Source organism: Magallana gigas, chromosome 1 (assembly GCF_963853765.1).
Source record: "Magallana gigas chromosome 1, xbMagGiga1.1, whole genome shotgun sequence".
Taxonomy (NCBI): Eukaryota; Metazoa; Mollusca; class Bivalvia; order Ostreida; family Ostreidae; genus Magallana; species Magallana gigas.
Window position 1 is genome coordinate 7023796 of NC_088853.1, and position 13776 is coordinate 7037571.

The 13776-nt window shown below is 33.1% G+C and overlaps 1 protein-coding gene across 1 annotated transcript in view; it reads left to right on the forward strand.

Annotated features, from left to right (window-relative positions):
- The window catches only part of LOC117686916 (transient receptor potential cation channel subfamily M member-like 2), a 61322-nt gene that overhangs the window by 15822 nt on the left and 31724 nt on the right, over positions 1-13776 (forward strand). Inside the window, exons 4-8 of the mRNA XM_066081922.1 lie at positions 3575-3704; positions 4098-4366; positions 5519-5626; positions 5706-5762; positions 5867-6005. Of these exons, the coding sequence (XP_065937994.1) occupies positions 3575-3704; positions 4098-4366; positions 5519-5626; positions 5706-5762; positions 5867-6005 (703 nt within the window). The remainder of the gene's footprint in view (positions 1-3574; positions 3705-4097; positions 4367-5518; positions 5627-5705; positions 5763-5866; positions 6006-13776) is intronic.

A 13776-nucleotide genomic window follows, 5' to 3' on the forward strand; every position in this document is an offset into this window, starting at 1 on the left:
GGAAGAGTCTCAGAACACCCTGACATGATTTTCTATTGATATCATATGGGTATCAGAGTTCAAAATTCACTATATATACCGGTATACATCTAAAAAAATGCAAGTTAGAATTTCCAAATTGCAAAGTTAAAATTTGTGTTACTCGCAAAAATTTATGATGTACTACTGTATACAGGGAAATATTCGCCCGTTTTATTTTCGTTCCTTTCGCCTCTTTTGTCAGCGGGCAAGTACTGCGCAAACATTAACTAACCTCATGCGGAACGATATTATTTCATGAAATGTAAAAAATTGATAAAGGATGAAATGTGTACATTTATAGGTAGGTCATACAGGTAAACAGTCTCAACTTCTCGGGCACTGCTAGCTCACATCACGACGGATAGTAAAACATAATGTATTTAAATCAAATTCTATAAAAATAAAAAAAAAGGGGGGGGGTGTCATGAACGACCATGTAATACATTCCACAGGTGCATGAGGACGGGACCCTCCCCCCCCCCCTCACCCACAACAACATTCACCCCACATTCCCCAGTTATTTTTTTCATCATTTATTTTTTTTAATTATATGTTGATGTATTGTATGCTACACTAAAAATTCAAAAACGCCAAACAAGCTATATATAAAAAATATACCAGTGGTATATATTTTTTTATACATAGCTTATTTCGCATTAATTGTGATTTTTTTTTCTAGTGCAGCATACATCAACTTATAATTAAAAAAATAATTGATGAAAAAATAACTCGGGAATTTGGAGGGGGGGGGGGCCGTCCCCAAGCACCTGTGATACATTTGAGGTGGTTTCGAGCTCTGTTGGAAAGGTCTGAGAGTTGCGAAAGTCGTATTTTTAAACGGTTACTATAGAATAACACATTTCAACTGTATGATTCAATGCATATACATGGATGTTATTTCATTGAGGTTAGAAAGTACACATTTCCATTAGAAACCGGTGTCGTTGTCTAATAGTAGCCTTAACATACGGCTTATCGAGTAAAATCGTCATAGTTTTTATACAAACATAGAAAATGGATAATTCTTGCAATCAAACTATTCTGTGTACAAATATTAAGAAATCAGTCGCTTCAATTTAAAAAAAAAAAAACTTTGATTTAGGCGCAATCATGTCCAAAAACTTAATTCGACTGCACATGTGCCCAAATCAACGACAGTTATTCACGAAGTTTTAAGTCAATTCTTCATCTTGTATGTAGGTAGCTGGATATTTTAGTGTTGAAATGTGTGTTACGTTCCGTAAGGGTTGTTTGCAGGTTAATTAAAATCTTTGAGAAAATGAGCATTTTGTTCAATCTGAAAAGAAAAATACTTACTGTGTCGGACATCTTTTTCAGCTAGTAACCGTATAATTTTCGAATAGAAACAGCGAACGTCCTTTTTTTACGGATAGCAACCGTTTAGGTACTACACCGTGAATATACCGGTATATTTTAATTTGTTGTTATTGATTTCTAGATCTGCTGTATGAACATTATTTTTCTTATTACTAGTTTTTTAGGATATACACAATATAACTTCATTAAAATATGTTTACATTAACATTTCCAACTAGTTATCGGTTTAACTCTCATTGCCATTTTTTGAAAGCTTGTGAGTTTTTTAATAACCGAAATAGCCATGAACTTCGACTCTCGATTTAATCTATTTTTATTGAAGCCTTTCGAGGTTATAGACATTTAAATCCCAATTTATTCGTGTCGAGGATTCCTGCAAACTTACTATCTTGTGCGCTCACTTTCTTTATTCTTCTTTCATTGAGCAACCGATAGTGTATCTTAAAATTAATAAATCGTTCTGTTGATAAATGAAAGCAATTTCATTCCCAATCTTAAGCATTTTTGATTTTTCAGTAAAAAATTAACTTCTATTTAATACGGTTTAAATAGTCAATATACTGCAAGAATTTTAAATCCTTTTGGGTTCTGTGCGTAATCATCCTCTCGCCCACGGCCGAGAAGATCGGTCGCAGCTGGTCTACCTAGCGGTCAGCGGTTATCTAATACACATGCGCGATTCGCGTCTTTCATAAATGTTTTTATTTTAGCCGCTGACACAACAACTGTTTTAATTTTATGCCATAAACGTTTCGTCATCTTCAGTTGATTTAATTAAACGACAGAGTGTAAATAAAGAAAGTGTTCTAAAAATAAGGAAAGGTGACGTTATTCCAAATCAGAAGCACCGTCATATATTTATTAAGGTGGGTTTGTAAATCTTAAATATTCTTAAATTGTACAAATAATGTTTAATGTTTAAAATCAACAAGAAAACCCCACAAAGATAAAACCTTTAAATGATGATCATCCCTTGCTCATAGCAGAGGAGATCCCGCGTGAGTGGACAAGTGGTCCGCTATAGTTTCTTGAGCTTCTTCCTTATCACACGTGCATGGTTATTGAATTGTTAGTTTTATATTTAATTTAACTGCCTTAGTTTAAGACGAAACGATAAATTCATCTTACTTGTACAGTTGATTTAGCATTGGAATTTCGGACTTAACATTCGACCAACAAAATCGAGTAGAAAGTATTTGTTAAAAAGTTAATGAAATACGTTATGCAATACGGTCGGTCGCCATAGAAATCATCAGAGTACTGCAAATGTCGACGGTTTTCTTATTTCTTTGAAACACCTTAGAACTTAACAGAATAGCAATATATTTGTCTCCCAACAATAGATACACTTCTTAAAGTTACACATAATCGACTTAAAACCCAGCAGAACACATCAGACTTTTCAAAATGGGAGATCGTAAAAACAGAAGAAATAATGTCTTTGTAACTTTCACTTCATCTTCTTACAATTAGAGGTAATGTTGGCTAAGCAACATCAGTTTTAGAAGCAATAATTAATTGCGTTTGATATATTTCTATTTTTTTAATGAAAAGAAACTTCCTCAACAGGTAACAATGAACATATACATTATTTGCAACTACAGATACAAAACTTTTATGTTTATTATTTTTTATACCTGTATATGTTTCCCATTATAAGAAGTATCTGTAACACCGAGAAGACTAATTTCTTAACCATCTCTAAAGAATTAAATAGACACACACCCGGTCAGGGCGTGGTCCAATCCAATTAAGTCTGAAGTGCTTTATGATAGATTTGACCACGCTCTGACAGAAATGATCACCTAATAATATTCAAAGAATGATTCTTTTTTACTTATATTTATATTATTTTCGATTTGTTTTTAAACAACATTGTTTTAAAACCACTATTTTTTTTAATTTAGCAGACGTCATGTATTACCACGCGGCGCAGCCAATACGGTTTTCGATTATGCTTAAAGACACGCCCATATTGTGTCACTCATGTTTTAAGAGCTCGATAGGTTTTAGGGTCAGAATTGATTCATAATGTTATCACAGACATTGAATTATTGAGTAAATGGGATAAATTATACTGTCCATCTATCTTGGATAAAATATTTTAAGGACAATCAGCTGAATAGCTCTTCTAAATCTGTTGACAATATATACAAAACCAGTGTTCAAATAAAACGAAATGTTGAAATTAAAAAAAAAAATATTTTTTTTTTAGGTTGGGATATTTGATCTTGATCGAGATGACCCATTGAAGTTGTCAAATATTATTGGAGAAACGGTGGTTAGTTGCTGGTCCATGAAACATGTCATCCCACATCCAGATTTAGATCCAGAAAAGACACAAGGTTTAGGAATTCAGTAATTTGTATCATATCTGGGCATAAATTTGGCAAACGCTTCAAAGTTTGACTGTTTTGTCGCCATGGTTTGCTTGCATTTCAATCTTATTGTCTGACAAAAAAGTACTATTTTAAAAAAGCGTTGCTATCACAATTTTTAGTACTTTAAAGTTTTTGACCAGTAAGTACTTCTACGTCTCTACATTTTCGACTTTCACTTTACCCAGATAATATATTGATTTGAATGTTTGTACCCATAACAAATTCTAAATATACAAGTACATTATTTTTTTATGATACCCAATTGTCAAGTAGTTGAACATAACACTAAAAAGCAGTGGTGAATCATTTTCTTTTTTGAGAAAGTTTAATGATATAATGCTTATCATGTCTTTAAAGAAAAAACGGGAGAAAAACAAGCTAGATCGAAACCAGTCAACACGCCTCTTCCAAAGCATGCACCTCCGCTCAAAGGCTGGTCCTTAACTGCCAAATTTTTGCAACGAAATTCCGTTAGTCCACAGAAGGATATTTTTGACGGCTACAATATGAAATCCAGAACACATGTCTTAAATCCAAAATATTCCACACCTACGTCACTTCCACTCTATTTCTATTATGTATATCAGCTTTTGCAAGAATCTAATAGTTTGAACGAATATGGACCAGTAAGTTGAGACATTTGTATATTATGATATGAAATATATCCCTCGATAAATTATGTTTACAGTTTTTGTTTTGTTTCTGAAAAAATTAATGTTCAGAAAAACGAAACAAAAACTAAAACTACACAAAATATCTTTAAGTTTTTTATCATTGATGATTTTAAATCCCAACATAAAAGATTACGCGTTATGCCGTTCTAAGATCATCAATAGACAACACATAATTTGTGAAATACTGCAGTTAGTTAAATTGGGTTAAATATGGATAAATAACATTACTTTTTACAGTTTTCGAAGGATAAAAATGACATTTCACTATCTCGAATTATTGGAGGCGGTGGGAATATAAAAAATACACAATGAGACACGTAGCTTCGTTCTTTTTAAGTCGGGTGGAATATTCATTAATTTCTGTTTTATTTTGTTGGGGGGGGGGGGGGGTTAACGCAAACATAACAGAAGTTGATCACTGAATTCTTGGAAATCTGTTCTACTCTTGGATATTCATTTCTATAAATCCTGAGTTTGTGAAATGGATTCTACATATAAGGTTAGCTGGTTGAAGATGTATATCATAGGGGTTTTAAGTTAACAAAATCTAAAAATATAATATGGCTCAGAAGTTATTGTACAGCTATGTTTCACATTGTAGAGGTTATTGTACGATTTTTGGCAAATAATTTCTTACTTATTTAAAAACCTGGAAGCATTAAAGTGAAAACATCGCCCACTGACACATTCAAGTATTCAAAGCGTTTTGATTGAAAGGGGGGGGGGGGTGATTTTTAAAACAAGTGAATGAAGTGTCAAACCTCACAAGTCTGTGTTTTGTTGACAAATGGCATGTCATTTTTGAAAGTTTGAGATTTCAACCAAAAATGAATGTGACTAACGCTAAAATTGTGAAGTTCAGCAGATAGAACGGTAAGATAGAAACGAAAGTTGTATTGGCATATTAAAACATTGTATAAAAAGGCAGGAGTCTTGTTTACATAACAAAGAGTTTTGACTTCTGTACTTTGCTTTACCGTTTACGGATAAAACTTTTATTGATCATTAGAAATTCATTACAAAACCATCGTCAACAATTTTAAATAAAATTAAATTTTGATCAACCCTTTATTAAATATTTTAAAAAAGGATTCGTTTTTATAGACTCTACTTTTGGAAGCCCTCAAAGCAAATCGATGTGACTACGTAAGAGTCTTGTTGGCTAAACGTGTGGAATTCAATGTAAATTATTTGCCTGAGCTGTACAGATCCGTGAGTGCATTTCTTTCCGAATTATTCATGTTAAGGAATCTGCATGCATTTACATTCTATTTTTTTTATTTTATTTTAGACTATAGCGTGTCAGGGTTGTGAGAAACATTGTTTACATATAGAGTGGATTTTAAAGGTAATTGCAAGTATGCTTTAATTGCTTTCATGTCAGTTTAAGCATTTTGAATATTACAAACATTAAAAAATATTAAAACAACATATTTGTATTTTATCATATAGCAATTGGATAAAGACGAAGCAGGAATAATAATTCCAAGAGAGGAATACGAACTAGAAAAGTCGAAAAATTCTAGTGTTGAGAACGCAGCTAAAGCTTTGTGTCGCACGATTTTAAGATATGAAAAATGCTCCCAGTGTGGTAAATATATTCAATATTATGATTTTGATCATTGAATTTCTTTTTTTTTCAACATGTTTAAAACAGGTTGAGATTGACATCATAATTGAAAATATCAGGTAGATAGTATTTAATTTTATTTTTGGTTAATGATTAATTGATTCATTATTTCATTATTATTCTCTTTCCCATATTTTATTATTTTGCCTGCACTTTCCAAGGAAAGTTCAGGTATATTGTTATTGCCCCTTTAATTTCTGTTCGCCCGTCCGTTTGTCTGCCACGTTTTACTTTTAAAACTGCTCTTACATCATAAAATTTAGCCAACTTAACTATTGGACTTTGATTTGGGGTGTCATGTTGTTTTGTAAAAAGGTTCAACAACTCTCCGGTATTCCTAGAGGTTAAATAATTGGCAAAAACTGACGTTGTTTTTTCACAACACAACCTGCTATTCGAACTCCTCCTACGTTAATAGCAATAAACAAATAATGTTTCAGAGATTCTTTTGCGATGTTCTAAAGAAGTAGCTTTAAAAAAACTTCAAGTTTGTTCTGGGGTCATTAAGTGTCTGGAAATGACTTTTTATATCAAATATATGTTGTAAAATCATCAAAATTTTTTGCAGTAGCCAAATGATGTACTAAAATATGATGCCATATTTTATGTAAAATAAGGTGTTAGAATCCTGTTATCATGGGGGTCAGTGGACAAAAAAATGACCTTTTTGGGGCCAAAAAAGTATTGTTCCCAGAATTCCTTTTACAACTAATGGAAAGCTACGTTATCTCTTGGGATATGATATGGGCTGTCCTATAGATGTACAATTAAGATTTCAATTTCATTCAGTGAATCAAATAATAGCAGAAATATTACGTCTTCCACGTCCAAACAAAATGGATCCAAGAGCTTTTCGTGTGATATATTGATAATACACACCACACCTTTGCATTAATTAGGGTTCTCATATAGATATGGAATAATGTGTTAAAAAAAATTAATCCTGGTAGTAAATAGTACCAGAAGAGTTACATTTACAACACCCTCCTTCTACTTTAGATAGCAAGGTACAGTTTCGGATAAAGTATTTTTTTCTAAAATTGGGAGTTGCTTTACTTGGAGGCTTATGAGTGTTGCTAAAATTCATGAAAATATGTTTTATTCTTATCTTTAGTTAGAGGGGTGTCTTCTTGACATTGATATGCAGGTCCCACGAGAATTAGAAGTAAAATGCGAAACGTGCAGTTATTACTGTTTTGTTGATATAACACTCTAAAATTACAACTCACATACAGAAGGTAAAATAACACGAAAAAAAAGATTGACGGGACTTAAACATTGATAAGTTTCTGACATGTGATTGTGCAACATGCACACGGTACGGAATCAACCTTTTGCAGGATACTGTAAATTCCTTATATTACGCGAGTACTTAATTCCGCGATCTGGCGGTTTCGGATCAAATCGCGAGAATATAAAATCGCGAACATGGAATTTCCATCCTTATTTCTTATAGTTTTGAACTCTAAGAAAATAATAGCGAGGTTTTAAAATCCGTGAAGGCTGCTTCTCGCGATTTTACGCGGATATTAATTCCTGGCGGTTAATTAGGAATCTACAGTATTAGCTTGGGGGTCTAAAAAGCTGAAAAATCATGAAAAAAAAATTACAGGTTTTGACTGATAATTTTCTTCAAAAATTGGTGATTGGCCTTGAAAAAAATGAATTAAATGTATTTGTGGTGAATGGGAAGTAGAGAAAATCTAGTTACAAGGTTCCTAAGAGACACATCCCCTGGCTTCAATTAATTATATAAAAAAATGTCCCATGCCACCTAAGGACGACTGACCTAATTCACTTCTACAAAAGACATTTACACGAAAAATTTGAATGAGTTAGAGTAAATAAAAATCTTTCAAAATCAATCAAAAAATAGCATAAATCCGAATTACGCAGTGCACATAAAGCTACACATTACTTTGATATTCTTATGAAGGGGTAATGAGATATGACGTCATTAAACATGCCCAGCCTCTGTATTTCCATTTCAGGCAAAAAACAGTTTTAGCCGAAACTGCAGTTGATTTAATTCTTCATGAGAAAACCCATAACCAAGAATTAGCCATATGTGTAACTATAAATTTACAACAACGAAAATATACGAAGAATTTTCATAGCACATCTGTCGTTTGGAAGTCAATCTGCGTCGTAAATCGCTCGTTAGACGCTATTTTTGATGTAAACACGTGTAGTTGGTGTTCCCGATGAAAGCGATATTTTGATGGTATATCAGGTATTTAGAATAAATATACGGTGTAATTACAATTGACCAGAAAACTAAATTTAATGGACTTGACATTATGATGACTGCATTTGCAAACCTGTTTAGTTTAAGGAATTTCAAACCATGTTCGGAACTGATTTGAGATGAATTAAACCCTATAAACATGCTATTATAATAAATCTATGCAAATGTGGAAAGTTTTAAAAAATGTTACGACTTATTTTTTTTTTATTTTACGCAAAATACATGTACTCAAAAAGTACATACTACGTGTGAATTTGGGTTGTTAAATTCCGCAAAAAAATAAATTTATTATGTTGCGCTCAAAAAATAAACAAGTTGTTCATTCGTACAGTTATATATACTTTTACGTGTTTCATTAAAAGGCACTTTACATGAACATGTCACTAAGAATCAGTTTTTCCCATGAAATGAAATGCGATAGATTTGAGTAGACTTTTACGCAGTGAAAAAAACTTCTTAAAGGACAGGTGACACAATATCATTTTCTTCTAAAAACATTTTCTTTGATAAATATAAATCAATGTATAACAATTTTTCCATTTGACTAGCATCAGATAAGAAAACATAGCTCAATTAAGTGTGCCGAAAATCCCAGCTGCAACAGATCTCCGAGTTTAGCCGATCTTTAATGAGATAAGAAACCCGTGCGTTATTCGTCAAAAATGACATAGTGAGCTACTGGCTACTTAGTAAACAGAGCAATGGACGAGGATTTATTTACACGTACAGGATAGTGTATTTGTGTTGCAAATGATGATTTTGAAATAAAGCACTTTCAGATTAAAGTGAATTTATTAAATGCATATTTTATTGAAAAGGTTAGTGTATGAACCCTCTCCTGAAATCAAAGTAGTAAGATTATAGAATGTACAAGATTACATGTTGAATTATTGGTTAACGGAGTTTTTTGAGAAATTTTGTGAGAAATAGTGGTAATAGAAATTGAAGAAAAAAGTAATTAAATCAGAATGAACCTGAAGATTCTGTGATTGATGATCATTTATAGCAGATTATCATTCTGTCAGCCAGACTGGCAAACAGTTGTTCAGATTGTCAGTATTCAGTAAAGTTTGAAATATGTTGTTTGAATATGAATATTAATCCAATCTTGCAGATCCAAAACATTGATTTGAATAAGTTGATATTAATCTGAGTATTTTAAAGCACGATGAGTTAGATTTTTATTATATCACATATAAATCGTTTTTTGTGTACTATTTGTAACAATTGGTGTAAAAAAAATAATTCATTGTCCATCTGAATCTAATGTCAGTGTATAAGAAGTCATCAATGTGCATAACAGCTCGTTTTGGGGCTTTTTTTTACAGTTTGATCAATAGAGAATAAATTATACACAACTCAGAAGTACTACCAAAAATGATCTTTATAAACTATTAAAAGAAAGAACAAATTACATTTGGATAAAATTCAAGGAGTCTGAGATTAATACGTTTTTAAAACCTGAATACTATATTAAAAAACTACTGTTTCAGTCTTTACCGATTATGAAAATTGGTAGTTAAATTTCAATAAACCAAACATGATCAAATACCATACTAAAAAATGAAATCAAAAGATGTTTGGGTTATTAGTATTGAGGTTAAGGTAGACCCCTGATTTTGTGGAACTAAAGAAATTTACAAACATATTTGCTTACAGGTACCAGGATTTCTGGTAATACTTCTTAAATCAAAAAATCCTTTATTAAGTTTATTTAGGGTTTAAAATCCGGTGAAAGTCCTGGTTACGAAAAGTCTCTATACATTATCACTTACTAAATGTTGACAAAACAAAATCCTTTCTTTAGAAACAATGATTCCATGTTTTTGATGATTTTTATCTTTTAAAAATCCAACATCTGACATTTTTCTCCGGCATGAAGCACATGCATCAATGAAAAGTTAAAAGAACGGGTCACAATTTTTGCTCCTATTCATAATTGCTGAGGAAACAGAAATGGGGTTTCTAAGCTTAGAATAATTCTGTTTGTGTACTAGGTTCTCAAACTTTTAATAGCAATGAGCAAAGGTTAATGACTTCAGATTTTAGATAAGGGAGAGTTAGAAATCTCTATGGTTGAAAGATCCAGCGAATGGGCAGTGTGTCGGCTATTACGTCGCACTGAAGGTTTCTGACCTCAGAGGCTTCAGATATGCATATTGAGGTCACGCGTCTTATCAGCTCAGTAATTGCTGTGAAACAGATAGGAGTAGTAAGGAAAATTTTCCAGAAATTGTAACCCATTCACAATTTAACTTGTTGGTCAATGTTTTTGTGATTGCGTCACCTGTCCTTTTAAGTCATCGAATTCATTAGTTAAACGTGTTTTACTTCGTTTAATAATCTAAAAATTTGATCATAATTTCTTTAGTAATAGAACTCTCCGATAATTCATTTTGTATGTTGACAGTAACACTATAACTGACGTAATAAAACGATCCTTTATATACAATCAGGTTTGCGCACACGACTGACAAGAAAGGTACATAATTAGTGAATAAGTCTATGAATTTGATTCTTATATATTATCTTTCGTTGTTTACATATCAAACTTTATGTCCTCGACAAAACAACACCGACCCCACAAACCTCTGTAAACAGTCAGTAGCAAACCTAATGAGTAATATTTTTCGTGTTCATACCGACTAATTTAAAAACATAGAATCGTCTTCCCTAAGGTGAACTTTCAAACTTATGTTTTATAAAAGATATTTTGGAATACCTGTATTTTACTTGTATTGTGTTACAGTTAATATTGCGCAAATATGCATCGATTCGCTATGTCTCATCCTTTAATCTCTTGTATCAACAACGAGTATGCAGTGTATTTCTTTACTGTAATGAAACATAAATGTATTGCAAATGCAAATTAAAGCTGTACAGTTTTACTCAGAAGACTTTATAAATCATCGTCGGATATCCACGACAAGTATCGCATTCAATATGTATACGCAATAAGTAAGCGTACGCAAGAAGATTTGTTGGTTTCCAACAATCTTTTATATTAAAAAAAAGTGATTTACCAATTTGAACATAATTTCATCACACACTAGAATGGAAAATGTGGTGTTTAAATTTCATCGCTAATGCTAAAGCAGCATTTTTATGAAATCTCAGCATCAACTTGTGTGCAATATTACGTTCGAGAGGTGTACATGTATATATTGACGTTACATATGTATATAACATTAATTAAATATTTGTTTTTTTTAATCAACATTTATGTAATATTTGATATTAATCGCGGTATTTAAACAAAGCCAGTTTCCAATTATTAAAAAAAAACCCACACAAACACTATGCCCCCATAGAAACAGAAAAATAAAAAAATGCGTTTCAATGACGCTACTTTGACGTTGTTTTCTGAGCATTGTGACGTCTAAAGATAAGGACCCCTTTCTCATGACGAACGGAACATCGCGCGCTGGCCGCACACTACACAGTCGCTTGAGATACAGGTGGAAAACAGTTAAACGACAATTTGAGATGATCGGAACGATACACATTGCATAGATACACACAGCGCGCTAGGTTCCGTTCGTCATCGAAAGCAAGATTTTTGTCTTGCCTAGATGGCCGAGTGGGGAGCGCGGTGACCGCTCACTGCTAGGAGAATGGGTTCCAGAGGTCGTTAGTTCAAGCCTCGGTCGGGGCGGAGGTGGAGCTCCAACAAAATTGAATTCCCCTGCGCTTTATGTATATCTATATCATTCACTATGGGCACCAAATTTGCAAATACAGTACCAAGATGTAATAGGCTTTTAAAAATTGTTGTGGTGAAATTCAACCGACAATGTATGGGTTACACTTCTTACGTACCGTGATTAAATTTTCACTTTAACAAGATTCTGGTTTTTCTTGTGAATCAAAATGCTGTAAGACCCACCACACATATGTTCTTTAGAATATCATGGGGCCTGTTTCACTTGCTAAACTCCGAGTGTTATATATCACGGAGACTCTCCATTGAAAGGTTTGTCAAGCTCAGGGTCATCTTCTTGAAGTTTTGTATGTAAAGTTCTTTTATGGATATTATTGTTCTTTTGCAAAAATGTCAAAAGTTTGTTCAGTTGTTGTGATTTTTGCAAATTTTTTTCAATTAGAGGCACATACAATACGCACAAAATCACCAGGTGCTGGAACAAGTGTGTTTTGGAACTGTTTTGCCTAAAAGCTTACATTGATTAATTCAACCATTCGCACTTTCAACCACTCAACGGACTCTTGTTATTAATCGAGAAAGATTAGCTTCCTCTGTTGAATGTTGCTTTGATCCATTTTTAAGCTGAATTTCATTGAACTCTGCTTCTTCCAGAAAACCTCTGTCTACCGTAAGGTTATCGTTTTCCTGAAACCAAGTTTTGGCACTGTCATTTGTAAGTAACAAGTGTTTGGTTGATGCTGCGTCATTCTGCAAAAAAAGGTCCAATGCGTCGAAGGTGTAACCATCTATCCCTACGATCATCATGGGTTTTAGCAAAGGCCAATTCTTGCTGTATGACCTTCTTTGGAAACTGTAATCCGTGTTCTTTTGGATATATAGGTAGATGCCATCGAGGAATATAATGGAATCACTAATGTTAGTCCCAAACAGCTTTGAAGCGGTCTCAGTCGTGTGATTTCTGCAGAACTCATTGTGGGAAATATGTTCAAATCCAAGATGTAGGGGCACAAAGTCATTCATCAATGCATTTTGAACACTTGTGATATATCTTTGAATCTGTGCCTCTTCTAACCCAAGTAAAACTGAGTTCACTTTGTTTGAAAGCCCTGTACGCAATATCATTAAACAGGATGCTATGCAAGTTCTAATGGATCTCACTTTCGAGTTGTGTAGGGAAGATAATGAACTCGCCAAGTCCTGAAATTGTTCTTTGTTTAGACCAGTATGGGTGAAGTAATTTTTCGATGTAAGTACAGCTGATTATCGTAGTTCAGAGGGCTGCAATTGGCGATCATCATTTTGGCAAATGTTTGTGACCAATTGGCATATGTCATTTTTTAAAAACCTGTTCTGATCTGTTCTCGAAGTTATCAATCCAAGTGCATGTCTGTTGAAGAAGCCAAGTTCCTAATGATGACCCCAACATCTATTATCTGCATAGGGAAAACGCATGCGTTGATGCTAACTGAGGAATTTGTACCATCACAATCAACAAAAGTCAATGAAAAATCGCTTATGGCGCAATCTATAGCTGTTTAATGTCATTAATAACACCTTTTTGTAGCGCAAGTAGTTGCCGACCTAACTACAATTTAACGGGCTAAAATATGATTTTCAATATTATTTACCCTGCACAAATATCTTAAGTGGATGTCAAGTACCTTGGTTAAATTTATATTAGTTCAAGTTCATTATAACTATCTTCAGACGTTGGTTAACAGAGTCTGAGTCAGTAAACACATCACTTACATTTCGAACCGCTAAACCTTCGTATTGAAATAAGAGTAAAACTGACCCTTTGCTTATGTTTTGAATTATTT